At 33.7% G+C, this 26,127-nt stretch overlaps 3 protein-coding genes and 1 long non-coding RNA gene across 5 annotated transcripts; 1 reads left to right on the top strand and 3 right to left on the bottom strand.

The window, feature by feature from the left end:
- The first annotated feature begins 9 nt into the window (after nt 1–9).
- Nucleotides 10–196, top strand: LOC124435065. Its single transcript, XR_006944984.1, has 2 exons — nt 10–65; nt 150–196. It is a non-coding gene; the product is annotated as an uncharacterized LOC124435065 (long non-coding RNA).
- Nucleotides 197–4,325: 4,129 nt separating this feature from the next.
- Nucleotides 4,326–11,261, bottom strand: LOC124435063. 2 transcript variants are annotated; one of them, XR_006944982.1, is made up of 4 exons: nt 10,848–11,261; nt 9,412–9,508; nt 7,689–8,125; nt 4,326–4,913 (listed from the first exon to the last, which is right to left on the bottom strand). XR_006944982.1 is itself a non-coding variant. In XM_046985011.1 (4 exons), exons 2-4 carry the CDS (start codon nt 9,414–9,416, stop codon nt 4,761–4,763), a joined length of 360 nt encoding a protein of 119 aa, XP_046840967.1. In that variant the 5' UTR covers nt 9,417–9,508; nt 10,848–11,261; the 3' UTR covers nt 4,326–4,760. The 2 variants fall into 2 exon arrangements, 1 of the variants encoding a protein (XP_046840967.1); XM_046985011.1 differs by having other exon boundaries at nt 7,689–7,890.
- A 391-nt stretch (nt 11,262–11,652) lies between these two features.
- Nucleotides 11,653–13,787, bottom strand: LOC124435528 (ras-like GTP-binding protein RHO). Its single transcript, XM_046985499.1, has 2 exons — nt 13,653–13,787; nt 11,653–12,711 (listed from the first exon to the last, which is right to left on the bottom strand). The coding sequence occupies exon 2, from the start codon at nt 12,698–12,700 to the stop codon at nt 12,122–12,124; it is 579 nt and encodes a 192-aa protein (XP_046841455.1). The 5' UTR covers nt 12,701–12,711; nt 13,653–13,787; the 3' UTR covers nt 11,653–12,121.
- Nucleotides 13,788–14,469: 682 nt separating this feature from the next.
- On the bottom strand, nt 14,470–26,101 carry LOC124435524 (mitochondrial-processing peptidase subunit beta-like). The gene is made up of 17 exons (XM_046985495.1): nt 26,009–26,101; nt 25,869–25,913; nt 24,539–24,628; nt 22,464–22,680; nt 22,278–22,369; nt 21,421–21,527; nt 20,968–21,047; nt 20,077–20,186; nt 19,857–19,961; nt 19,372–19,434; nt 18,930–19,000; nt 18,779–18,844; nt 17,320–17,405; nt 16,696–16,726; nt 16,017–16,074; nt 15,817–15,892; nt 14,470–14,832 (listed from the first exon to the last, which is right to left on the bottom strand). Exons 1-17 carry the CDS (start codon nt 26,072–26,074, stop codon nt 14,768–14,770), a joined length of 1,428 nt encoding a protein of 475 aa, XP_046841451.1. The 5' UTR covers nt 26,075–26,101; the 3' UTR covers nt 14,470–14,767.
- Nucleotides 26,102–26,127: the final 26 nt, after the last annotated feature.

Genomic DNA, 26,127 nt, shown 5'->3' with positions numbered 1-26,127 from the left:
TAAAGGTAGACATTAATGTACACATAAAGGTTGACATAAAGGTAGACATAAAGGTAGACATAAAGGTTGACATTAAGGTAGACATAAAGATAGACATTAAGGTAGACAAAAATATAGACATAAAGGTAAACATAAAGAAAGACATTAAGGTAGACATTAAGGTTGACATAAAGGTAGACATAAATGTAAACATAAAGAAAGACATTAAGGTAGACACTAAGGTTGACATAAAGGTAGACATAAAGGTAGACATTAATGTACACATAAAGGTTGACATAAAGGTAGACATAAAGGTTGACATTAAGGTAGACATAAAGATAGACATTAAGGTAGACAAAATATAGACATAAAGGTAAACATAAAGAAAGACATTAAGGTAGACATTAAGGTTGACATAAAGGTAGACATAAATGTAAACATAAAGAAAGACATTAAGGTAGACACTAAGGTTGACATAAAGGTAGACATAAAGGTAGACATTAATGTACACATAAAGGTTGACATAAAGGTAGACATAAAGGTTGACATTAAGGTAAACATAAAGAAAGACATTAAGGTAGACATTAAGGTTGACATAAAGGTAGACATAAATGTAAACATAAAGAAAGACATTAAGGTAGACACTAAGGTTGACATAAAGGTAGACATAAAGGTAGACATTAAGGTAGAAATAAAGGTAGACATAAAGGTAGACATGAAGATAAACATAAAGGTAAACTTTAAGGTAGACATAAAGGTAAGCTTAAAAGTACTCATAAAGGTAAGCTTAAAAGTAGACATAAAGATAGACATAAAGGTAGACAAAAAGGTAGACATAAAGGTAGACCTATAGGTAGACATAAAGGTAGACATAAAGTTAGACATAAAGGTAGACAAAAAGGTAGACATTAATGTACACATAAAGGTTGACATAAAGGTAGACATGAAGGTTGACATTAAGGTAGACATAAAGATAGACATTAAGGTAGACAAAAATATAGACATAAAAGTACACATAAAGACATAAAGATAGACATAAAGATAGACATAAAGGTAGACATAAAGTTAGACATTAAGGTTGACGTAAAGTTTGACATAAAGGTAAACATAAAGGAAGACATTAAGATAAACATTAAGGTAGACATAAATGTAGACAAAAAAGATAGACACAAATGTAGACATGCATAAAGGAAGACATAAGGTAAATTAAGGTAGATTTAAAGGTAGACATGAAGTGTTTCATCATAAGTAATAGGATGGTGGTGAAATAAATTAATGATTAAACGTAGTGAAAAGCCGAAGAATATTTAGCAGACTTCAATTTATCTCATAAAGCTTTTGAGTGCTTGTCATCACGAATTGAAGCTACTATCATGGTATTAGTTTGCAATAGGACGATTTGAGAAATGTTCTAGTCAGTGCTTCATAAACTGTGAACATATTAGAGCGTTTTCATGCGTGCTGTAGAGTACTGTAAATGAAAGTTTCTTGTTATTTTGGAAGTAGGTGGTTGTGATTTAATTATTTCCAGGTCAAAAAATTGGTGATTGTCAGTTAATAGACAGGAATAATACGTTTAAAGACGTAATGCAAGTCCCGAAGCTCGTTGTTAAATTATAGGATGTGTTTTTGAACATTTTTATTGTAATATGTATCTTTGTGCTTAGGATCGGGTGACGTGATGTGAAAAAGCAATAGGAAATGGTGGAGTATGTGACAGAAGCAAGGTTTTGTGATTGTGAGGATTACGACTGTTAAATGTTGGAGTTGTTTGATATGTGGAGGTTTGTAAATGTTTTGTATTAATCTTTTGTAAAGATTATTAAATAAGCGACGTTTACAAAGTTTCAAAAGCTGTGTCGTTGTTTACTTTAAAGTTGCATATGAAATGTATAGTTTTGGGATAATTAAATTTGCGAAATAATTTTCAGCTATGAATGCATTGGATTTTAGACATGGAGTGGAAATGTGCAAGAAGAAAATGAAATAACAAAGAAAGAAGTTATAGAATTGCAACGATAAAAGTGGATGAAACAGAGTTGGGGAATAGTCATTGGTGATTGGAAGGTTTACGTAAACTTTCACAAATTTTAACATTTTTCACGAAAAGACTATAATTCATGCATTTTCCCAAGTTTTTCAACTTTTTTACACAAAGACTATAATTCAGAAAATTTTCACAAATTTTCACACTTTTTCAAACAAAGACTATAATTCATGCACATTCACAAATTTTGACATTTTTTCAAACAAATACTATAATTCGTGCACTTTCACAAATTTTAACATTTTTCACGAAAAGACCAAAATTCATGCATTTTCACAAATTTTTAAATTTTTTCACACAAAGTTTATAATTCTTGCATTTTCACAAGTTTTCACAGATTTTCACACTAAGACTATAATTCATGGAATTTTACAAATTTTTACATTTTTTCACACAAAGACTACAATTCATGGAATTTCAAAATTTTAAGTATTTTTTAAGAAAAGACTATAAATCATGCGTTTTAACAAATTTTGACATTTTTCACGAAAATACTCTAATTCATCCATTTTCACAAAATATTAAACTTTTTCACACAAGGACTATAAATCACGCATTTTCACAAATTTTGACATTTTTTCACATTAAAACTATAATTCATGCATTTTCACACTTTTTCATAAATTTTCACACAAGGACTATAATTTATGGAATTTCAAAATTTTAACTATTTTTTCGAAAAGATTATAATTCATGCATTCTTACAAATTTTAACATTTTTTCACACAGACTCTAATTCATGCATTTTCACAAATTTTAAAAATTCTTCACACAAAGACTTCAGGCATTTTTCAGCATTTTTCACATAATCAAGCATTTTACAAATTTTCTTTAGTTTTCACACATAGACTAAAATTCGTGCATTTTCTGAAATTTTCATACTTTTTTACAAAAATTTAACAAAATTTTAACATTTTTACATGCAAAGACTATAATTTTTGCATTTTCAAACATTTTTACTTCTTTTCACAAAATGACTATAATTCACGCATTTTCATACATTTTTACAAAGTTTGACACAAAGACTATTATTCATGCATTTTCACAAATTTTCAAACTTTTCACACAAAGATTATAATTCATGCATATTTACAAATTATGACAGTTTTTCACAGAAAGACTATAATTCACACATTTTCACACAAAAGACAATAACTCACGTGTTTCAAAAAAAAGACAATAATTGAAGCATTTTCACACCAAAGACAATAATTCATGCACTTTCACAAATTTTTAAATTTTTTCACACAAAGTTTATAATTCTTGCATTTTCACAAGTTTTCACAGATTTTCACACTAAGACTATAATTCATGGAATTTTACAAATTTTTACATTTTTTCACACAAAGACTACAATTCATGGAATTTCAAAATTTTAAGTATTTTTTAAGAAAAGACTATAAATCACGCATTTTCACAAATTTTGACATTTTTTCACATTAAAACTATAATTCATGCATTTTCACACTTTTTCATAAATTTTCACACAAGGACTATAATTTATGGAATTTCAAAATTTTAACTATTTTTTCGAAAAGATTATAATTATATGTTTGTAAATGATGATCGTCCAGGTTAATAAAGTCCTGAGAAGGACTGTTTTTGATGTTAATAAAGTCCTTCTCAGGACTTTATTAACCTGGACGATCATCATTTACAAACATATAACGATACTCCCGGGTTCAAACCATTTACTTTATTAAGATTATAATTCATGCATTTTTACAAATTTTAACATTTTTTCACACAGACTCTAATTCATGCATTTTCACAAATTTTAAAAATTTTTCACACAAAGACTTCAGGCATTTTTCAGCATTTTTCACATAATCAAGCATTTTACAAATTTTCTTTAGTTTTCACACATAGACTAAAATTCGTGCATTTTCTGAAATTTTCATACTTTTTCACAAAAATTTAACAAAATTTTAACATTTTTACATGCAAAGACTATAATTTTTGCATTTTCAAACATTTTTACTTCTTTTCACAAAATGACTATAATTCACGCATTTTCATACATTTTTACAAAGTTTGACACAAAGACTATTATTCATGCATTTTCACAAATTTTCAAACTTTTCACACAAAGATTATAATTCATGCATATTTACAAATTATGACAGTTTTTCACAAAAAGACTATAATTCACACATTTTCACACAAAAGACAATAACTCACGTGTTTCAAAAAAAAGACAATAATTGAAGCATTTTCACACCAAAGACAATAATTCATGCACTTTCACAAAAAATGCTATAGTTCATACATTTTCACACAAAAGACTATGAACGAAACCTAACGAATTTTTGTTCTATTAAATCTTGAAGGAAATACATTCCATTGACAAGAGCTTTGCCTAGTAATGTAAATTAAATTTATAATTTATATGCATTCTTCATTTTTTTACATAACTAAAATAGGTTGTTTTATACATTTGTAAGTCCTAAAATTTTGACTACAATGGATTTGCATCCCATATACATTTCATTAGCCATTTCATTCTTTTAAATGACACAGCGTAATCTTGCACTGGTTGAAATGGTTGTTAATTTTCTATTTTTTTATCAGTTTCTTTGAGTGTAAGTCGTTTAATAAAAAAGCACTTCACCATACAGATGACGACTGTATTTTATTTCATCAAATCGCTATCGCCGACGTAAGACGTTTTCCAAAACAACTTAAGCCTGCAATCATTGTCCAAAACACCGAAAATCAGGCGGTGGATATCTTTCTATGTTTTTTGGTATAAGCGTATTCTTTCCACATCATCTCGATGGACAATCAGGGCACACAACCCGTTTACAAACGGGGGAACATAAACCGCTGTATTGATTAGAGCATCCGGTTGATGTGTAATTATTGACACAGTAAGGAATGCACGTGACTGCAACGAAAATTTACAACATGATAAAAATTATGAAACCAAGCAACAAAGCTGGTAGCTATATCTTGATGCCGTCCCTATCCGAACTCATTCAAAATATTTTAAAATAATTTGACGAAAACAATACAAACCAAAGAGTGTTTTCACTGTCTACCATGTTGGTGGAAAAAATGCATGTTACCATGCAAGGAAAAGAATTTAGGCTGAGTTCATACTTGGCGCATTGAATTTAAGAAAATAATTTAGAACCCATTCTCCTAGTTGTCTAACTACAGCGTCAATGGTCAAGGACAGACAAGAAGGCCATCTTGAAAGGGGAAAAAAGCAAAACTCACAATCCAAATTAAAATAAGAAAGTTCAAAACACCAATCCTATTAAACATTTAAAAAGAAAACCTAGACTATCAACACTGCAACTGTATATCAACGTGGAAGAAGCAGATTTTAGTCCTAAATATCGTGAGTTTTTCGACCTTTCATAATGGCGGCTTGCATCACTTGTAACTTTAGAATTTCGCGAGAGTCATGCATCAAGTAAATTGGGTTCTAGGCCATTGGTTTGAGGAACTATCCTAACAACATGGCTGTCCCATGGATGGATGTCCCGATATATCCCAGGTCACTATTCAAAATTCAAGCAGGTGAGTTGCAATACTTAGGTAGTAACAATCTTTGGTAGCAACCTAGATAGGCAACCTAGGTACGTAGGCAATACCTAGATGGTAGCCAACCTGGGTAAGCAACTTAGGTAGGCAACCTGGGTGAGCAACAGGTAGGCAACTTAGGTAGGCAACCTAGGTGAGGCAACTTAGGTAGCCAGCAGGTGGGCAACCTGGGTAGGCAACAGGTAGGCAACCTGGGTAGGCAACTTAGGTGGGCAACCTGGGTAAGCAACCTGGGTAGGCAACCTGGTAGGCAATATCTTGATGGCAGCAACCTAGTTAGGCAATACCTGATGGTAGCTACCTGGTGGCAGCCTATATAGCCAACAAGTGGGCAACTTACGTAGGCAACTTAGGTAGGCAACTTAGGTAGGCAACCTAGCTAGGCAACTTAGGTAGGCAACCTAGGTAAGCAATATTATGATGGCAGCAGCCTAGGTAGGCAATACCTAGATGGTAGCAACACCTAGGTAGGAAACACTCAAGTTTAGTTAAAGATGGATTTCAAAATAGCAAATACCATGGTGAATGGTGATAATAACAATGTAATAGTTCTTAAAAGAATTGTTTTAACCAGAACACTAACCAAACAATTCAAAGGAATCGTTATTTACAGCTAGAAGGAGACACTATGCATTTCGGCAGACTACTCATCAGGTGTCAAAGTCTGCTAAATGAGAACCTCCAAACCATGCTATATTTATAATGTTACAAAAGGTCAATGTCATCCCTACTTTTAGAGATGACACTTAAAACAAAGACAGATTAAACACGTAATTCTTTTGTCGGCAAAGGACAGGATTAGTCAATTTAATTAATACCGAATCCATGACGCGTAGCTGGAATAACGAGCGACATTTTTTAATAATTTTAAAGTTTTCATCAGAATAAGCATTGGCACAACGAGTGTTGCTTAAAAGATGTTTTCCAATGCGAAGAGAAAGAGTCAAAGCGTGTGTACAAACCAGTGAAAGTTGCATAGAGAAAAGATTTCTTTAGTGAAGTGTTTGATAAAGCGAACGCAAAGATTGTCCTCAAAAGAGTTTATTGATAGTGATCTTATCTCACTGAAGAATATTTTTGTGTTAAATGGATATCAAAAAAAGTTGCTAGACAAACTTTTCTTATCCACTAACAATGAACGGAATAAACTTTTCGGACGGGCCAAGTGCCCTGTTTACTTTAAACTTCCCTGGATGGGCAAGGCCTTTAATGACATCAAGAAGGAAACTAAAAATATCCCTGAGAGTTTGTTTTTTGCATGCAATGTGGTCTTTATATTATCAAAAAGAACTATTCTTCCACCCACTCCCAAAGAGTCTCTCCTTGCTCAAATATCAAGCAATGTAGTCTACGAGTTTAAATGTGAGTGTGATGCTCGCTATGTAGGTAGGACTTCTCAAAGGTTGAGTGAAAGAATAAAACAGCATGTACCAGCTTCTGTCAGGAATAAAAATGTTCCTTTACGACAACTACCAAAACGTGGCTGTAAAAGTGAAAATCCGAGTCTATGTGATTCAGCGATTGGAAAACATCTTTTAAGCAACACTCGCTGTGCCAATGCTTATTCTGATGAAAACTTTAAAATTATTAAAAAATGTCGCTCGCTATTCCAGCTACGCGTCATAGAGTCGGTATGAATTAAATTGACTAATCCTGTCCTTTGCCGACAAAAGGATTACGTGTTTAATCTGTCTCTGTTTTAAGTGTCATCTCTAAAAATAGGTATGACATTGACCTTTTGTAACATTATAAATATAGCATGGTTTGGAGGTTCTCATTTAGCAGACGTTGACACCTGACGAGTAGTCTGCCGAAATGCATAGTGTCTCTTTCTAGCTGTAAATAACGGTTCCTTTGAATTGTTGGGTTAGTGTTCTGGTTAAAACAGTTCTTTTAAGAACTATTACATTGTTATTATCACCATTCACCATGGTATTTGCTATTTTGAAATCCATCTTTAAGTTTGTCACCACGACAAAGTCTCTGTTTCATCAAGTTTAGTTGCAATACCTACGTAGTAACAACAACCAAAGCAGGCAGCACGCAAATCAGTTGAATATACCTATGTAATAACATCCATAAAACTATATGACGCCCAGATTCACCTTACCTGAAAGTATGACTTGATCTTGTACAATTTACTCAAATAAAGAAGATAACCCAGGTAGAATTGCGGTAAAAGTGAGTTTGGTAAGATAGCATGGTTAACACAATGCGGTCTCCGGCCTATCCCGGCATGCACCGGCATTGAAGTATCGCTGTCAGTCGAGCGCCGATTCCGTGATTGCATGGGATTTGAGTTGAATACAAACCTAAAACAAAATGACTTTATCCAAATATGAAAGAATTTTTGATAACTGTACACAAGAGAAAATATATTTGTTCAACGTTGCAAAAACACCACTTAAGAATACTTAACGATACTATTGTGAGCTTTGCTGACCAATTTTCACAAGTAATGGACCCAAAAAAATAGCTGGTATGTCAAATAAGTTCATACTAAAGATGAACTTTTAGTATCTTGATACAGTCAACTCTTGTTATAACCTAAGAAATGCGATATAATTTTGCCTTAGCAGTAGTCATCTTAATCATTTTTTGACTCTGAAGAGGACTACCAAGGTTGTCGAAACGTCAGTTAAAAGAACACCAACAGTCCTTATTACGACTCTACTAACTTGGACGATCTACATCCAAAAACATGTAAAGATACTCCCAGATTCAAACCATTTACTTTATAACTGTCATTGATTATCATTAGAACTGTCATTAACTATCATTATAACTATAATTGACTATGATTAGAACTATCATTGACTATCACTATAACTATCATTGACTATCAATATAACTATCATTAGAACTGTCATAGACTATCATTACAACAATAATTGACTTTCATTATAACTATCACTGACTATCACTATAACTATCATTGACTAACATTATAACTGTCGTTGACTAACATTATAACTGCCATTGACTATTATTAAAACAGTCATTGACTATTATTATAACTATCATTGACGATCATTATAAACTATCATTGAGTAACATTATAACTGTCACTGACTAACATTATAACTGTCATTGACTATCATTATAACTGTCACTGACTGACATTATAACTGTCATTGACTAACATTATAACTGTCACTGACTAACATTATAACTGTCACTGACTGACATTATAACTGTCATTGACTAACATTATAACTGTCATTGACTAACATTATAACTGTCACTGACTAACATATAACTGTCACTGACTGACATTATAACTGTCATTGACTATCATTATAACTGTCATTGACTAACATTATAACTGTCACTGACTGACATTATAACTGTCATTGACTAACATTATAACTGTCACTGACTGACATTATAACTGTCACCGACTAACATTATAACTGTCACTGACTGACATTATAACTGTCATTGACTATTATTATAACTGTCATTGACTATTATTATAACTATCATTGAGTAACATTATAACTGCCATTGACTATCATTACAACTGCCATTGACTAACAATATAACTGTCATTGACTAACATTATAACTGTCGTTGACTAACATTATAATTGTCGTTGACTATAATTATAACTGTAGTTGACTATCATTAAAACTGTCGTTGACTATCATTATAATTATCATTGACTATCATTATAACTGTTGTTGACTATCATTATAACTGTCACTGACTAACATTATAACTGTCGTTGACTATCATTATAACTATCATTGACTATCATTAAAACTATCATTGAGTAACATTAGAACTATCATTGACTATCATTAGAACTATCATTGACTTCTGCATCATACCTCATAACGTTTCAAAATTCTTGATTGCATGGAATCTCTCTGTTGCATTCAGTAGTAAATGACACATCAGTTGATGAGCTCGTGAAGAAATTACTCCCTGTTTGTAACAATGAAAAATTAGGAACAATTATCTAATAACCTGCCACAAAGATTACAAACAACAACCAGGCTGGGATGGTGGTGGATTCATAAACAATAGTAACACTGATATTAATAGATTAAAAGGCATTAACATATATTTCTTGTGAAAACCAAGAACTACGTAGCATCTACTTTTAATATTGAGTATGTACATAGGTTAATTGGTTTCTAACAGTTGAACTTTAGCTGCTTACTTATAAAACCAAGCACCCTCTAAAAAATCCTAATTGGATCCACCTGTTCTGGGCTATGATATGATTAGGAAAAAGATTTAAGTCAACTTTGCAGTAATAAGTAATTAAGTATAGGGCAGTGTGTTCTATAATTGCTCCAAAAATTGTTGAAATTATCAACATTTGCTATTTTACATCATTGAAGGAATGTGCCTAAAACAACATTAGCTCTATAGTCCCAAACAGAGATGCCGGCAAGGAATTATTTTCGAAGGGAAAGGATTTTACCTACCAAAGTTACAATTATGTATAGGTTGTCATTTTTGATATTGCTAATACTAGTAATAAGAGATATGGCAGTTTTAAGAGATTTGACTCGTCTCCAATCCCTGTGGGCTTGCTAGCTCAACAGGTAGAGCGGCGGACTAGTACCTGAAGGTGCGAGCTCAAATTTCATCCAAGTCACATGTTTTTCATGTGCATATTAAAACTGTGTTAGGATTAATATATTATACTAGTAATTGTACAAGTAAACAGAGCAGATCCAGGTTAATTAAGAATAAGCACATTACCAAAAATAAATTTCCAATTCAAAAAACTTAAAAGTAAATCCCATCGGAAATGTTTTAGCCTTAAATATTTTTAGAAATTTCTCATCAATAGCATGCTTAAAAATCTTTTAACTTAAAACGAGCTTCTATAATTTATTTTGACATAGCCTGGACCCAACACTGTACATGAAAACCATAACATGGAAAACATTGATTTGAAAGAGAAAGTAAGCTTCATTTTGATGGCAATTCACTTGAAGCGATGGTCTACAAGGATAATTTAGCTTGCAGTGTCTAACAAAGGGCTTAAGCTGAGATTAAACAATGTTTACCTTTTCAACAGGAGGTCTGGCTCATAGATGATTACCATGATGACAATCTAGTTATTCCATGAAAATAGCTCATCAATTGTAAACATTCTATTCTTTGGGAATTCATGCCCTATGGTAAATTTATCATGGTATTTTGAGCTTGAAATCACCCTGGATCTGCTACATGTTACCACAGGTCAAAAAGTTTTACACAAGGGGGAGTTAAAAAGTGATAGCATGTGCCCTGCTTTCATACATACCACAACCACATCTCTTCTACGTTCTAAACCACTTTCTTCTGGAAAAATGGAAACATGATTGGTGATCCATCCACTTGAATATTATGTATTGCTTTAAATTCCATGCAGCATCCTTCTAGCCCTTGAAGATTTAAAGCTGTTTCTGAACCTTTCTTTTATGGAAATGACAAATGGAAAAATTGTCTTTTCAAAGTTATCGACTCTGGGTCATCTGGTCGGAAATTATTTACCGAAAAGCCTTCTTGCTTATATTATTGATCCAATAAACGCCTTCTATGAAATAAACGCCTTGTATCTAATAAACGCCCATCTTGAAGCGTGGTTTGTACGAAACCCACCGCCCCCCCTTACTCACTAACGCCCCGACTCTAATGGTCTCATCTCACACATTACCATTGTGTTGAATGATGACAATTGTGGGTGTCAATTGGGCTCAGAAACCAAATATTTAGTATTAGATTGGTTTCAATGTTCATAGTTGATACAAATGGCAGTTTTGACTTTTGGCATGGCAGAACATGGGAAGACTACAATATTCAATTTTCCCCCAAGATCTTTGAATTGTAGTCACATATTTGGATCAACTCTCACCTCACCCCTAATCTAAACTTGCTTCCGACAGCCTTGGAGTCCAGATCTACTTTCAATATATGACATATAACCGGTTACCTACTTTGCCAACAAAGGCCAATTATCGGTCACCTACACCCAGATGTTTAAGAGTTAAAAATACATAAAAGCATGTTCAATTCATATTAAACCTAGTATAAAAGAGGGGGGACACACTGCAAATACAGACAAAAAATGTTTGAATGAAATATATTTTTAATTGTGCCATGAAAAATTATGACATCAAGTAAATACTTTTGATAATACAACACTTAATCATATGAAACCTATTGCACTAACTACACGTGACAATCAGCATTAAAAATCCCAAAGATTTGATAAATTATAGCGACAAAGTTCATGAAAAATATGATTTCAGCTAAATGTGTCAAAAACAATCATATTTGCCAGATTTCTACCAACCATACTGAAGCTGTCATGTTTTAATGAATGCCTAAATCAACACAACAACAACAACACCGGAGATTGCAGTCGCCTATAAACAAATACTCATGTAATTAACTCATTAAATTTGTACAAAAAGACACCACGCTCATTATAAGTGATGCGACACATTTCAATTGTGTTCACAGAAATCTGTAAGATGGAAAAAGTATCAAGGAAGTAGAGTGTCCGATTGTCCTTTAATAGTGTTGAGCATTTGCTCAGAGGATCATACAACCCTTTCTCTTCTTCTTTTTTACTTGAAGAGCTGCCCGGGTTGCGGTCTCAAACACTTCCCGAACGCCATCCTTGGTTTTGGCAGAGCACTCTAGGTACGCAAATGCATTAATGCGTTCTGCCATATTTCGGCCATCATCACTTTTCACCGGCTCCTGTTTCATCTTTGCGAGCTCACGTTTGGTACCCTCGTCATTACGAAGATCTTTCTTGTTACCAACTAAAATTATGGGCACATTGGGGCAAAAGTGTTTCACTTCGGGAGTCCATTTTTCTGGAATATTTTCTAAACTATCAGGACTATCTATGGAAAAACACATGAGGATAACATCTGTATCGGGGTACGACAGTGGACGAAGGCGATCATAATCTTCTTGTCCAGCTGTATCCCACAAAGCCAGCTCTACAGTCTTGCCATCAACTTCGATGTCGGCAACATAATTCTCAAACACAGTTGGCACATATACCTCAGGGAATTGGTCCTTGGAGAACACAATGAGCAAACATGTTTTACCACAAGCACCATCTCCCACTATTACCAACTTTTTTCTTATTGCAGCCATCTTGTTATTCCCTGAAAGACAACAGATTATTTGCTTATTTCTATTCCATTAAAGACCCTAGAAAGGAGGCAAACAAAACATTTTCTGCTAATGATATCCAAATGTTACTCAAAAATCCTCCGTCATTAGGATGAATGCACTGTACTTAATATCCAGCTAATCTAAGCTTGTTTTTTTCTCAAGAGCAATGCATATTCAAATATCTAATAATAAACAATTAATTTTTGCCACTTAACACATTTTGAACCTTGGCCAAAATGTGCAGAAATTTACCATAATACACATCCTACGCTGGTCACGTTATCAAAAAACAAGAAAATCGTAAAAATCCCCAAACGATGGACTCTATAATGACAAAAAAAATAGCCCCAGTGTGCACCAGAATTTCAGGCGGCAAATTTTTTTGCAACAGGACAACAAGTTACCAATAATTCCAGTACATGTCCTTAACCAACTTTCCAAACGCCATACTTTAAATGTTCGCAAACAATCGAAAAAAGATAAATTTGCAGAGATTTCGACGGGGTCTTTGAGAAAAATGCCTAGTAACTACAGTCCTCGCATTCAAATAAATCTCGGGGTTCAGAAACGAGGTTGTCAGTAAATTATTGTTTTAACATCAGCACACCCTTCCGTGATGTATAACGTCCATTTTCTTTCATTACATTCTAGAACATTTGTCTAGCTAAATGACTAAAATATTCGCTTCATTTTGTTAGATATTCATTCGAAACCGTGTAAAACGATTCGAAGATGCATGTACTTTGTTTTGGATGCCAAAAAATGCGTTTGCATGCGTTTCGTCGCTAGTATTCATCGAACAAAGCAAAACATTGCAAATTCCATCAAGGCAAGATATGGCCGACATGTTGATGGAGTATTGAAGGTTTATAACACATTGCACCGTCTAAAAGTTTACGTGGAGCGAAAATGAACAAACACGAATGCTTACCTAAACGAAGGAAGATCGAAGAAACGAAAAATATCCAGTAGATGCTAAATATTCCAAGATTCTTTTTAGTTCGTCTGTTCAGACAGATAAACCACACCTTCGTGTAAGGTTGTAGAGGCTTATTAAAATTCAACGGAAGTGAAGGTTGTTACACGTGATCACTGTTCACCAGCTTCATTGGCTCGTTGTTCGCTGCTTCTTTTCTTTTATTGAACGCAAATGCACGAGTAATTCACGCCATTTTCGTGGTTTAAAAATGATTTTGCTTCCTCGTTTGTATACAAACAATAAGTGAAAGATAAATCTCAAAGGATGAGCAGTTAAACAAAGTGTTGCTACCACATTACACTGGCCAGCGTCCGTCAATTGTTTCCTAAAATAACCTGGGTCAATCACGCAGTATAAAAACGAGCGGAATTTACTAGCTTTTCATTTGATCATCAAGCAGGCCATTGATAAGGTGACACTAAGTACGAAACAAGTTTTACCGCAACTACGTATTTCTATTTCACCAGAGTGTAAATATGATACGAACAAATTTGTGAATTGACAAAAACAATAAAATAGAAATTATTTTAAATCGTGTGAATCGAGGAAGTGCTGTGTGCATTGTAAAACGTTGTTGAGAACATTGGAAAATGTACATAGAATTATTCCAGGAATGCACCTTTTTAAAGAGACTATAGACAATAACAAATCCAGTCGCGACTTCCAATTTCCATTTAACAAAGAAATTCGCAGCTCAATTATAATAAACACACTTGCTATTTCTGTATTAAAGAATCATAAAAATCGTTCAATTGATGAAACTTCCACCTTTACACTCACTCCAATATAATTTATTACAGCTAGTTGTCAATTAACAAATGAAAAACAAGCAAACAGATGTCCTAATCACAACTATGCTTATCGTTTAAAATACGTTTTAAAGACCAATTTTTAATGCACAATCAAACACAATCTCAATTTCTTATCGCATTTTTCAAGACAACTAAACTGTCACGATATTTCACACATGCACAGTACTACAACGTAAAGGGAAGGGAAAACGCGCTTCGAACGAGCATGCTAAGCGAACTGAGGTGTCCTCAAAATTTAACAATTTTCCTTGTAGTTTATAAACGCGTCCAAAACATACCAGATCGCATACGGTTGTAGTCGGGAAGTTGTTCAACAGGACCTGAAAAATATTCGGCAAAAATAAGGGGATGAATAATATTCCGCGAACATCACAGGATGAATATTATTCCGCGAAAATATTCAGGATGAACGGAAACGAATGGCTGCAACTCAACCGGAAATGACGTTCTCAAGTAAATGGTTTGACGAAAAATTAAGGCATTAATCTCATATCCTGACATATCTTCACCGTAACGCTAGTAAAGGCAAAACAATCAACAGAAATCAATCAAATTAGTAAGAACACCGGAAAAACAAAAAGAGAAGAAAATTCCCTTTTGCTTTCATGTCGTTGAAACAAAAGAAATTTTTCATTGCCAATTTGTGCTAGCGTCACAGATGGGAATGACATCAGAAATCAACGGTATGATGTTTAGCCAAGGAAATTCAGGGGACAGTCCAAACCCTTCCTATTGGAGTGTAAAATGATGGCAAGTTTAGCCTAAAGTTCGTCAGCTATTTCAAGTTTGTTAAAAGTATTCAAAATTCCAGAAAAGTACACGAGATTTTTACATTTTCCTATTTTGTCGATAACGTTCGACCTCATCTATTTAAAAAAAACCGAATGGGGAAAGGTATTGCAAGGGTTTGGATAAAGGACTACCAAAATATGTCATTACGAATAAATTGCTATTCAAAGCACTAACGATCAGACACAAAGTAAGAGAAGTTTTTTCCAAAAAATTCAAGGTGTTAGTGAACAGATCTTTCACTTTCTTCGATTTCACAAAAAACATGTTATTTTCGAAGTCATTTTCACAGTTTATATAAGCAACGTTTATTGACACCAGTGCGAACCGTATTCAATGAAGGATTTGAGAACTGTGGTTTTAGAAAATGTTGAAGCCATCATGTACTCAATCCATGGCAAAATTTCACCATGGATTGAGAACTGTGGTTTTTAGAAAATGTTGCAGCAATCACGTCCTCAATCCATTGCTCGAAAAGAAAACCAAAAAACGTGTCAATCTCTCGATAAACTTACCCAAACCAGCGACGGCAATACAACGATCGTAAAGATATTTTGTCGCAACCTCTCTCACTGTCTTGGCATCGACCATCTAAAATAAGAACGCAACTTTGCACTCGAATATTCTCTTTACTAACAAACGAGACTTAAATAACACATACGAGTCGATAAAAATGATATGAACTTCGTGGAGTATAATCAATAAATAATCTTACATCAATTCTTTTATCCAATTCTGGTAGAGGAATTCGTCGACCATAAGTCAACATTTGTCTACATCAAAACAAAAATACTGTTTTACTCCATAATAAGTCACTCAAGGTACTATTGTAACAAAAATATACAAAAAGTCCACACACTGGCATGGAGAGGTTAACCTTACACATGGAACTCCTTGCGTAAAAAATCAACTGTTGCCTCTTCATTTCAATTTCACTACTTCGAACACTTACTGAGCAAGCTACTCCACAACCAATAATCCTATTCTTAAAAATATATACTATAAATATTGCCTAATGCTATCATTATCAGGACTGGTTTCTAGACTTGAAAAGAATGTACATGATAATGAGCATAAAAATTACGACTGCCAAAGCGTAGTTTGGTAAAACACAAGACAATAGACACTCCGTATATAGTAAACATTATTTAATCTAACCTAATGAACATACAATCTTCAACATACAATCTTGAAATGAACATACAATAATGAACACACAATGAGATAAACGCTTCAGAAACCATTCCTATTTTTTCTTATTATCTTAAAATTGTTTCAGACATGCTTGATGCATGGAGTTAAGTCACGTGGAAAACTGCTGTGGCTTACTTCATAACAAACACCCCATAACATCGTTATCCGCCATATTCCTCTACATAGCCAAATACACATACCTGCCAATATCTTCACAAATTGGCGTAGATCCTGGCCAGAAAAAATAAACAGAAATTAATAACGGTCCATGGCAGACGGCAAAGATGGCTATCTCACAGATAATGTCGATCGTAAGCATGTGTTTTAAGAGATAGCGAGAGATAGCTTTCCTTCTTCTTTACCCCACACACACACACATTAGATACATGGAACGAGCTGCAAGAAATCAGTGATGGATCCGGCAAGAATTTTTCAGGGGAGGGAAGGGGGTGCTGGGCTTAATAATCACCTACGTAGAGTTCAGAGTTAGAAACCAATTATTGTTAACTTACTCGTTATTAAAAATGGATATATGAACATCAATGACGGCTTTTAATCAAAGTAAATATCATTGATAGTCAATAAACTTTACTGATATAATCAATAAAGGCTTTTTCCATTAAAAGTAGAATGGATTTTACTTTTATTATATACAATTTCCAACCCTCCCCTCTATAAACTCTTGTTGACCCTTGCCTACAGTGATGAACCCTGTGCACCTCCCTCCCTATAATCCACCAGTGGAACAAATGTTTTGAAGGATGATGAAACACGGCCACCCGTAGCCCAAACTCTTCACGAGAATATATATTTGGTAAACTTACCATCAAGTTGGAACAACATATTAGTCTTCAATAAATTGCGGGCTCTTTCCACTTCAGAGTCCGTCACACTATTACAAATTCGCATCCTGTACAGAAAAGAGGAATTTAATTAGGTGCAAATCAAATCTTCACAAGGAGGATTTGCTTACTTTACGTTAAAAAACTATTGAAATTACTAAAGGAAAAAGATTATTCCTAAGTGAAAAAAGGAGAGTTTACTTGAAAAGAAACTTAAACAAAACCTGGTAAAATACTACTAAAAGAAATAAATGAACGAAGAAGTTGGGTGCAATAATTTAAGGCGAGCAAAATTGTATAAACAACACCCCATGTTAGCAAAGCAATGCTAAAAGATGGCCCTCATATTTACACCTTCGTACAGTTCCTACTATTTCCTAGGTATATACAGTGTCTAGTTCATCAGTCGTGTAATCAATTTGATCATGTGCACATGGAGAATAAGTAAAAACATGCTAAGTTTAGAGCTGCAAGGCAGGAGTCCTAGAGGAAGAGGTTGGAAAAAAACATTTTTCCAACTACCACAAAAACAGCAAAAAATTTTCTGCCGCCGATCAAGTAATTATTTACATTGTTTCCTTTATCACCTGTAGCATATATCGAAAACTAACAATGGTAATCTTCTATCTATAGTTACAAAATAAACACAATGAAACGCGCACGCTGATTGGTCTAGAGCTGTGTTTGCATTAGCCTGTGCAAAACACATCTGAGCTCAACCAATCAAATCAATCAAAACAATCAATCAGTAAAAGTGAATTTGCAAATCGATCATGAATACATTTTAGAGGAAAAATTGTTGTTTTTCGTGTTTTTACTGGCTTATGCAAACCTCGGAGACGCTTGTGAGAACTCTCGAGCATGTGCATTTGCATTGATCTGCTCTCAAGTTCTCCCAAAGGTCTCCTCGGTTTGCATAATCCCGTGCAAACACAGTAAAAATCTTTTATTTCTTAACTGAAGCTCTGTTAACTTGAAACATTGTAATTCTATAAGGTAATATATTTCCCGGTAGCTCAAAGTTAAACCTTCTCGTTGTTAGTGAAAAAATCCTAAGTTTTCAATATTATCTGGGACCAATGGTCTCACGATCCGATACATTCAGTGGCGTCGCCAGCATGATAGGTGAGGGGGGTTTCATTCAAATATACATGTTTTTCGCATTAAGTTCTTTTGAAATCAATTGTTTCTTAGGGATTAAAACATGAATAAATGAATATTGTCCTCCTCACTTATCGAGCTGGCGATGCCACTGAATAAATTATTCACCCTGATTAATGGATACACTGGAAAAATGACATCAAGTTAGATGCTTTACTAAAATAGCACACAGTCGATGAAAGAAGAAGGCAGAAGGTGATACGCTTTGGCGACCCACAAGAGGACATTGCAAAAGCTAAAGAGGTTATATTCAATCAGCTAAGAAACTGCATACACTCACCACTCCTTTTGTATCACATAAACCAAGTTATCAATAGTCATCCGATCACAGACCATGTATATACCCCTAGAGAGGTCAACATATGATATAATATAACATGACGTACATACATGAAATACAATAACAAAATGTAGCTACATGTTCAGCATACCATAATCCAGTATCTGTATAACAAGTGTTAAATGACATGAAACTGTGAGCGAGGTTGTATTCGGACACGTCCTAAACACAAAAATGTTGTTTACATCATCGGTTATGGTGGTCTATGAAGTCGTATCTATGAAGTGGTATGGTGGTCTATGAAGTGGTATGGTGGTCGGTACGTCGATTGAAGGGTATGAAGTGGTATGGTGGTCGATTGAAGGGTATGAAGTGGTATGGTGGTCGATTGAAGGTATGAAGTGGTATGGTGGTCGATTGAAGGGTATGAAGTGGTATGGTGGTCGATTGAAGGGGTATGAAGGGTTATGGTGGTCGATTGAAGGGTTATGAAGTGGTATGGTGGTCGATTGAAGGGGTATGAAGTGGTATGGTGGTCAATTGAGGGGTATGAAGTGGTATGGTGGTCGACTCAGAGTAAACAATTCCCTCACCTGTGCAAGTTTACTGGAAACGTTATGAGCTCCGCTGAAGGATCGATCCCAATTTCCCACCAACTGAAATAAAGAAAAAACAACTTTCAGCAAGATGCATCTATGTTGCAGTGTCTTTATCAAATCGATGACAGTAAAAATAATAATTTGATAATCCCCTTCAAAATTTTTGCAATAACTGCAACGTTCTAAAGTAAAAGTGTCACATTGCCAGTTATACCAATACAGTCAAGCGTTAATTTCTATTCCTAAGATTTCGCGGGCCCAAGGATAACACGATGTTTTAATTTGTATCTAAGACATAAATATTCACCATCATTAAGCAACCTAGCAGCTTACACACGACAAGTTAAATAAACAGTAACCAAAATTGCACAATCATGTAATCGTCATCATGTAAGTTCGATAACCTTAGGTTTCTATTCCATATAAAAGCAATGACGTAGTAAAACGTTTCGATAAAATAGTTTCAACGTACGACGTACCACATTGGCGACCATCAACGCAAAATAATCAGGATGCGTCCATCCACAACCTTCAACAGCCAACGTTATATGTGCCAATGGCATATCGTCGTTACGGACTCGAATCTGAAGAAAATGAACAATATGTTTGATAGCAGGCTCATTAGAGCAGCAGACCTAACCGTTGGGTTTAGAAATTTCATTTCAAAATACACATATGTAATATTGTCATTACTCGTACCTCGCTACCGGTAAATCTGCACGGTTCTGGAACGTCAGTTTCCTCGTAGGTAGACCTCAGTCCACTAAACTGTTTCTCGGCCAGCTTTACCAAAGCATCATGGTCAACACCTAAACAATAAGGTTGGAAAAGCTTTAGGAAAACAGCACACGAGGTATTGAAACTGAAAGCTTCACTCATATATCATTGCTCAACGTAATATCAAGCAAAAGTCCCTGTGTTGTTTGGTTTTAAAGCAAGATCTTTGATGAATATACATCCTAAAAAACCAACCTACCTTTGAACCCCCACAGGAGTTCTGAACACGTGTAATACATGTCACGACTCCTTCTAAACTACATTCGATATTTTCATAGATGAAATCACCTTTTTGTTCAGGGTTTACACTCAATAAACGATCAAATGGGAAAAATTAAACAACTTTATAAAACAAACACAATAAAATTGTGTAAAATAAACACAACAAATAAATTGCTGTAGTTTGTAGTAAAATAAACACAACAAGTAAATGGCCGTGTTTGCAGTAGCCTGTGTAAACCGATCTGCGCTCAACTAATCAAATCAAAATGAATAAGTATATTCTAGAGAAAAATTAGAACGTTAGTTTGAAATTTGTCTGTTTCACATCATTGTTATCTTATAAAAGAAATAAAACGTGTTTTTTTGCGACTGCACTGGCACATACAAACCACGGAGACGTTTGTGAAAACTTTGGAGATGATGTATCCCTCGACCATCAGTCTCGGGTCTGCACTGATCTGCTCTCGAGTTCTCTCAAAGGTCTCCTCGGTTTGCATAAGCCTGTGCAAGCACAGTAAACATCTTTTATTTCTTAAATAATAAAAGACAAGTACAAGTAAGAAAGAGATTCAAGTCAATACAATATCTTACCACCAGCCGCAGCAAGAACCATCCTGGGTGCACTGTAGTGTTTGTTGATGTATGCCAAAAGATCTTCTCGATTGATACTCCTGTAATAAAACATACAATATAATAGCGTGTATGACTGAGTTAAATGAAATCCGCCAATAGGATGATCTTCGAACCGTGAAACGTTATCTAGCCACAGATAAAACACGATAGTGATAGTTGGAATGCAAACTGCAACTTTTAAAAACGAGAAAACAATAAAGAAAACAAGGAATAACTACAAACGCTACGAACTACATGAAAAGTAAGGTTTTATGGAGCCGAAAGACTATTTGAAAACGGGTTTTGCAGACAAAATACATTCTCGCAGAGACAAAATTTCACCATCCTCTACGAAACTACATCCTCTCCGAAAAACGCCACTCGATCTTTACAACGTCGAATTACGTTAATTAAATTCTTCAAAACACATACTTGATGTTTTCCGTTGGTCCCAAAATGGTTCTTCCTAATGCAGTTCCTTGATAAGCAGTCGCATGAAGATGATCAAATATAACTTCTTCCAGTTGAGTATCCACTTCCTATAAGTTATAGAGAACGTTTATTATCTTTTTTTTCATACATGTTCATAGCATTTTAAACGATGTCCATGACTTTATAAATATATTCACGAGATTATAAAAGACGTTCATTAAACATATTCATGCCATTTTAAGATGTTCATGAGATTCTAAAAAAGATGTTCATGATATTCTTAAATATAACATAATCAGGAAGTTTTATATGAAGTTCATGACATTGCAAATGAAGTTCATGACATTGCAAATAAAGTTCATGACATTGCAAATGAAGTTCATGACATTCTAAATGAAGTTTATGACACTCTAAATGAAGTTGGTGACATTCTAAATGAAGTTTAGGACATTCTAAATGAAGTTCATATCATTCTAAATGAAGTTCATGACATTCTAAATAAAGTTCGCGACATCCCAAATGAAGTTCATGACATTCTAAATGAAGTTCGTGACATTCTAAATAAAGTTCATGACATTCTAAATAAAGTTCGCGACATCCCAAGTGAAGTTCATGACATTCTAAATGAAGTTCGTGATATTCTAAATGAAGTTCATGACATTCTAGATGACGTTCGTGACATTCTAAATGAAGTTCATGACATTCTAAATAAAGTTCATGACATTCTAAATAAAGTTCGTGACATTCTAAATTAAGTTCGTGACATTCTAATGAATGCTTATGACATTCACTCATGAACTGAACATTCGGTTACAATCTTAGATATTAATTCAAAAAAGTGGCTTTTGTTCGCAAACCTGCATTTCACGCAAAATCACACTACGCTCTCGTTCAATTTCCTGTTCACCAAGTTTTGAATTTTGAATGATATCAGCAAGAATGTCAACAGCTATGAGAAAAAGGCTACCCGTGACGATAATGCATGGAAAACAACAAAAAACTTAAGCTATGGCTAAAAGTACAATTGAAGAAAAATAGCAAACCTTGATCCATATCTTTACTGAAACATTTTGCATAATAAACTGTTTGTTCTCGTGAAGTATAGGCATTTAAATGAGCTCCAGCATTTTCAACTTCTAATTCCAATTGTAGCTGAGTGCGGCGCTGTGTTCCTTTAAATGCCATGTGCTCAAGAAAATGTGCAACACCATTGTTCTGTTCTGTTTCAAATCTGCTGCCAGCATCAATCCATAGTCCAACCTACAGACAGCCAAAAAAAACATATGGTTAAAGGTAAAAAAAAAGTACTAAAGGTTGCTAGTAGCTACCAATAAAGTCTCAATGAATAATATGAATGAATGATTGAATGATTGAATGATTGAATGAATGATTGAATGAATGAATGATTTAATGATTGAATGAATGATTGAATGATTGAATGATTGAATGATTGAATGAATGAATGAATGATTGAATGATTGAATGAATGAATGAATGAATGAATGAATGAATGAATGAATGAATGAATGAATGAATGAATGAATGAATGAATGAATGAATGAATGAATGAATGAATGAATGGATGAATGAATGAATGAATGAATGGATGAATGAATGAATGAATGAACGAATGATTGAATGATTGAATGATTGAATGATTAAATAATTGAATGATTGAATGATTGAATGAATGAATGAATGATTGAATGATTGAATGATTGAATGATTGAATGAATAATTGAATGATTGAATGATTGAATGAATGATTGAATGATTGAATGATTGAATGAATGATTGAATGATTGAATGAATGATTGAATGATTGAATGATTGAATGAATGATTGAATGATTGAATGAATGATTGAATGATTGAATGATTGAATGAATAATGAATGAATGAATGAATGAATAACTGAATAATTGAATGATTGAATGATTGAATGAATGAATGAATGATTGAATGATTGATTGAATGATTGAATGAATAATGAATGAATGAATGAATGAATGAATAACTGAATAATTGAATGATTGAATGATTGAACGAATGATTGAATGATTGAATGATTGAATGAATGAATGAATGAATAATTGAATGATTGAATGATTGAATGAATGAATGAATAATTGAATGATTGAATGATTGAATGATTGAATGATTGAATGAATGAATGAATGATTGAATGATTGAATGAATGAATGAATGAATGAATGAACAAATATTTTGACATGCTAGCCTTGTCAACCAAAGTTTATTACCATGTGGGGATTGTTTTTATAAGAATACAATTATATGCAATGGAAAATCACAAAGGAATAAATAACAGCAGCTATCTATAATGCTCAAGATAGGTTTATTCTATTATTAAATATAAATTACAACTAAGCTTGAAAATTGGTAATCCAGGCATTATCGAAGCACTGAGTCAAAAGCTTAATAAAAGTCATTTATAAAATCTGGAAAAACTTTTACTTTTCAAAATTACAAACTATGTAAACTAAGTGATAAAATGCAAGCAGCAATTTTATTTTGAAAAATAGACACATTTTTGTTACTCTGATTTCTAATTAAATTGAATTAGAAACAGAAGCCCTATCATACCAACAAGAAACTATTCTTCAAGAAGTCAGTATTTGATACATTCAGAGAATCTATTAACAAATATTACGTAGATCGTAACTTGTAATGTCTCTTTTGTAAACAATCTAATCAGTGAATTTGAGTTTTTAATAGTTTAAAAATCAAATTTATTTTTGCTTTTCTTTTCAAGTAAGTTGTTCCCCAGTCAATTCATTAAATGCATAATAAGATGATCGACATTCATGTTTAAAATAATTTTTACAGCTTTATTTTGAAGCTTTTGCAGCCTTTTAAACTGAGTTTGTCCCAATACATCCCAAACTTTACAGCAATATGTGAAGTAGGAATGTACCAAGGAATTGTAAATAGACATAAGTGTTTGATTGTTTGTGAATTCTTTTAATTTTCTAAGAGCAAAGATACGAGCTACTATTTTTTTGCAAACTTTCTCAGCATTACTTTTCCAAGATAAGTGTTGGTCAATTATTAAATTCAAAATTTCACAATCATGTGGTTATTATATGCACATAACTTACAGTTGCTGTTGGTATACCAGAATTCTCCGTGGCAACGCGTAGACCATTTGCCAAAGTTGTTACCTTGGTTTCAGGAACATTGTAGAGAGACTAAATAAAATGTAACCAAAGGAAGAAAGGATATTCTTAAGTTGGTAATTTATATGGCAAAACTTATGTCAGGACACCTTATCTCAATCCAAAGCAAACATGGAAGGGAACATTCCCACAAGATCATGAACAAAATTTCAACATGAGCAATGAGCAGAACTGCTCAGTTGAGTTTTTTTGTTAAAAAATATCTTGATGTGCATGCCATTGATCGTATTGTCACCATGTCAATTGCATTTTCCATGAATAAAAAAATGCCAACAAGTTTAAACTGAACCAGTAATGGAATTAAATATACAGCACCATGTTGCAGAACAAAATGTTCCTAATGTTTACATACTCCTTGTATTGTGTTATACTCATTTATACTTTGTTGTTCTTTGTTATACTCATGTACATTGTGCACTCAAGTTATACACATTTACAGTGAAATTTTCAAGTGTTTGATAGACTATGAATTTAGCCAAACATATCATAGATTTTAGCAAGTACATATGGAAACTTTAGTATGTATCGTAACTTCAATGTTACACTTAAACTTTAGTATGTATCCTAATTTCAATGTAACACTAAAACAAATTTGATTTATGTACACACAGTGGTACTATAGTGTAGAGTTTAAACATTGATAAAAAAACTCAGTTCAGCAGCACTATAATTTGTTTTGATAAAAGCTTGGGGGGTTAAGATGTTTTTAAGAGGCGTAAACAACTGTTTCAGAAGGTGCAGCCCTCTATGCAATAAAAAGCAAAAGAAAATGTAACGCAAACTTACTCATCAAATTTTCAGAAATTCTCTAACTCCTATGTCTTCTTAGTGTTTAGATTGAACTGAAGATACTTAAGTACCCACACAAGCACAAATCTATGAGATGTTTGGCTAAAATTCTAATAAGCGATTCAGAATTGTCTACTTTTTTTAATACACCCTGCACTGTGTGCATTTACAAAGGATGTTCTGAAATTTGCATAACATGACTTGCAGGCAGGCCAGTATACTTCTTCTCCTACTATCACTCAATGCCGTGCGCACACTCTAGACAAGACAACTAGTTGGCTGGATTCAAAAATCAAAGAACTGCTACGTAACGTTGAGTGCCCATCTTACTAAGACCATAGTTCACACTAACGGATAACTGATATCACCATTGCAAAAAAATGAGTAGATTTAGAAATTCCAACATAAAACATAAATACTTGTACAAAATAATGCAAATGTTGCCTATTAGACAATTCAATACCTCTTGATAAGCAGCTGACGTACCAAAACAGCGAGCATATGTAGCCTTAATATCAAGAAAAGCAATAAGTTATGAGCGTAAAAAATTTTTTAAATAGTAATCGCACTTTGAAACCTATTTAAAGGATGTTTATTACCAACCTTCGTAGTTTTACGAAGCAGAGAGCCCTGTAAAAGTGTTCGCAAAATTGGAATTTTTGACGCCATTTTTCTTGAGAGAGGAAGAAGGAAGATTGGGCTTGAGTACTCTGCTGACTACT

Source organism: Xenia sp. Carnegie-2017, unplaced genomic scaffold, assembly GCF_021976095.1.
Source record: "Xenia sp. Carnegie-2017 unplaced genomic scaffold, XeniaSp_v1 HiC_scaffold_14, whole genome shotgun sequence".
Lineage (NCBI taxonomy): Eukaryota > Metazoa > Cnidaria > Anthozoa > Malacalcyonacea > Xeniidae > Xenia > Xenia sp. Carnegie-2017.
Note: the sequence above shows the minus strand (reverse complement) of the source record. Positions and strands in the feature narration are given on the sequence as shown.

What these genes read in the sequence shown, in the direction of transcription:
- LOC124435528 (XM_046985499.1), bottom strand. Translation starts at nt 12,700, where the DNA reads ATGGCTGCAATAAGAAAAAAGTTGGTAATAGTGGGAGATGGTGCTTGT.
- LOC124435524 (XM_046985495.1), bottom strand. Translation starts at nt 26,074, where the DNA reads ATGGCGTCAAAAATTCCAATTTTGCGAACACTTTTACAGGGCTCTCTG. An exon ending in TGATTTTGCGTGAAATGCAG is followed by an intron (nt 21,528 to 22,277) that starts GTTTGCGAACAA and finishes TATAACTTATAG; the next exon opens with GAAGTGGATACTCAACTGGA. An exon ending in TATGTGATACAAAAGGAGTG is followed by an intron (nt 17,406 to 18,778) that starts GTGAGTGTATGC and finishes TTTTCTGTACAG; the next exon opens with GATGCGAATTTGTAATAGTG.
- LOC124435063 (XM_046985011.1), bottom strand. An exon ending in AGATCAAGTCATACTTTCAG is followed by an intron (nt 4,914 to 7,688) that starts GTAAGGTGAATC and finishes TTTTCGTTGCAG; the next exon opens with TCACGTGCATTCCTTACTGT.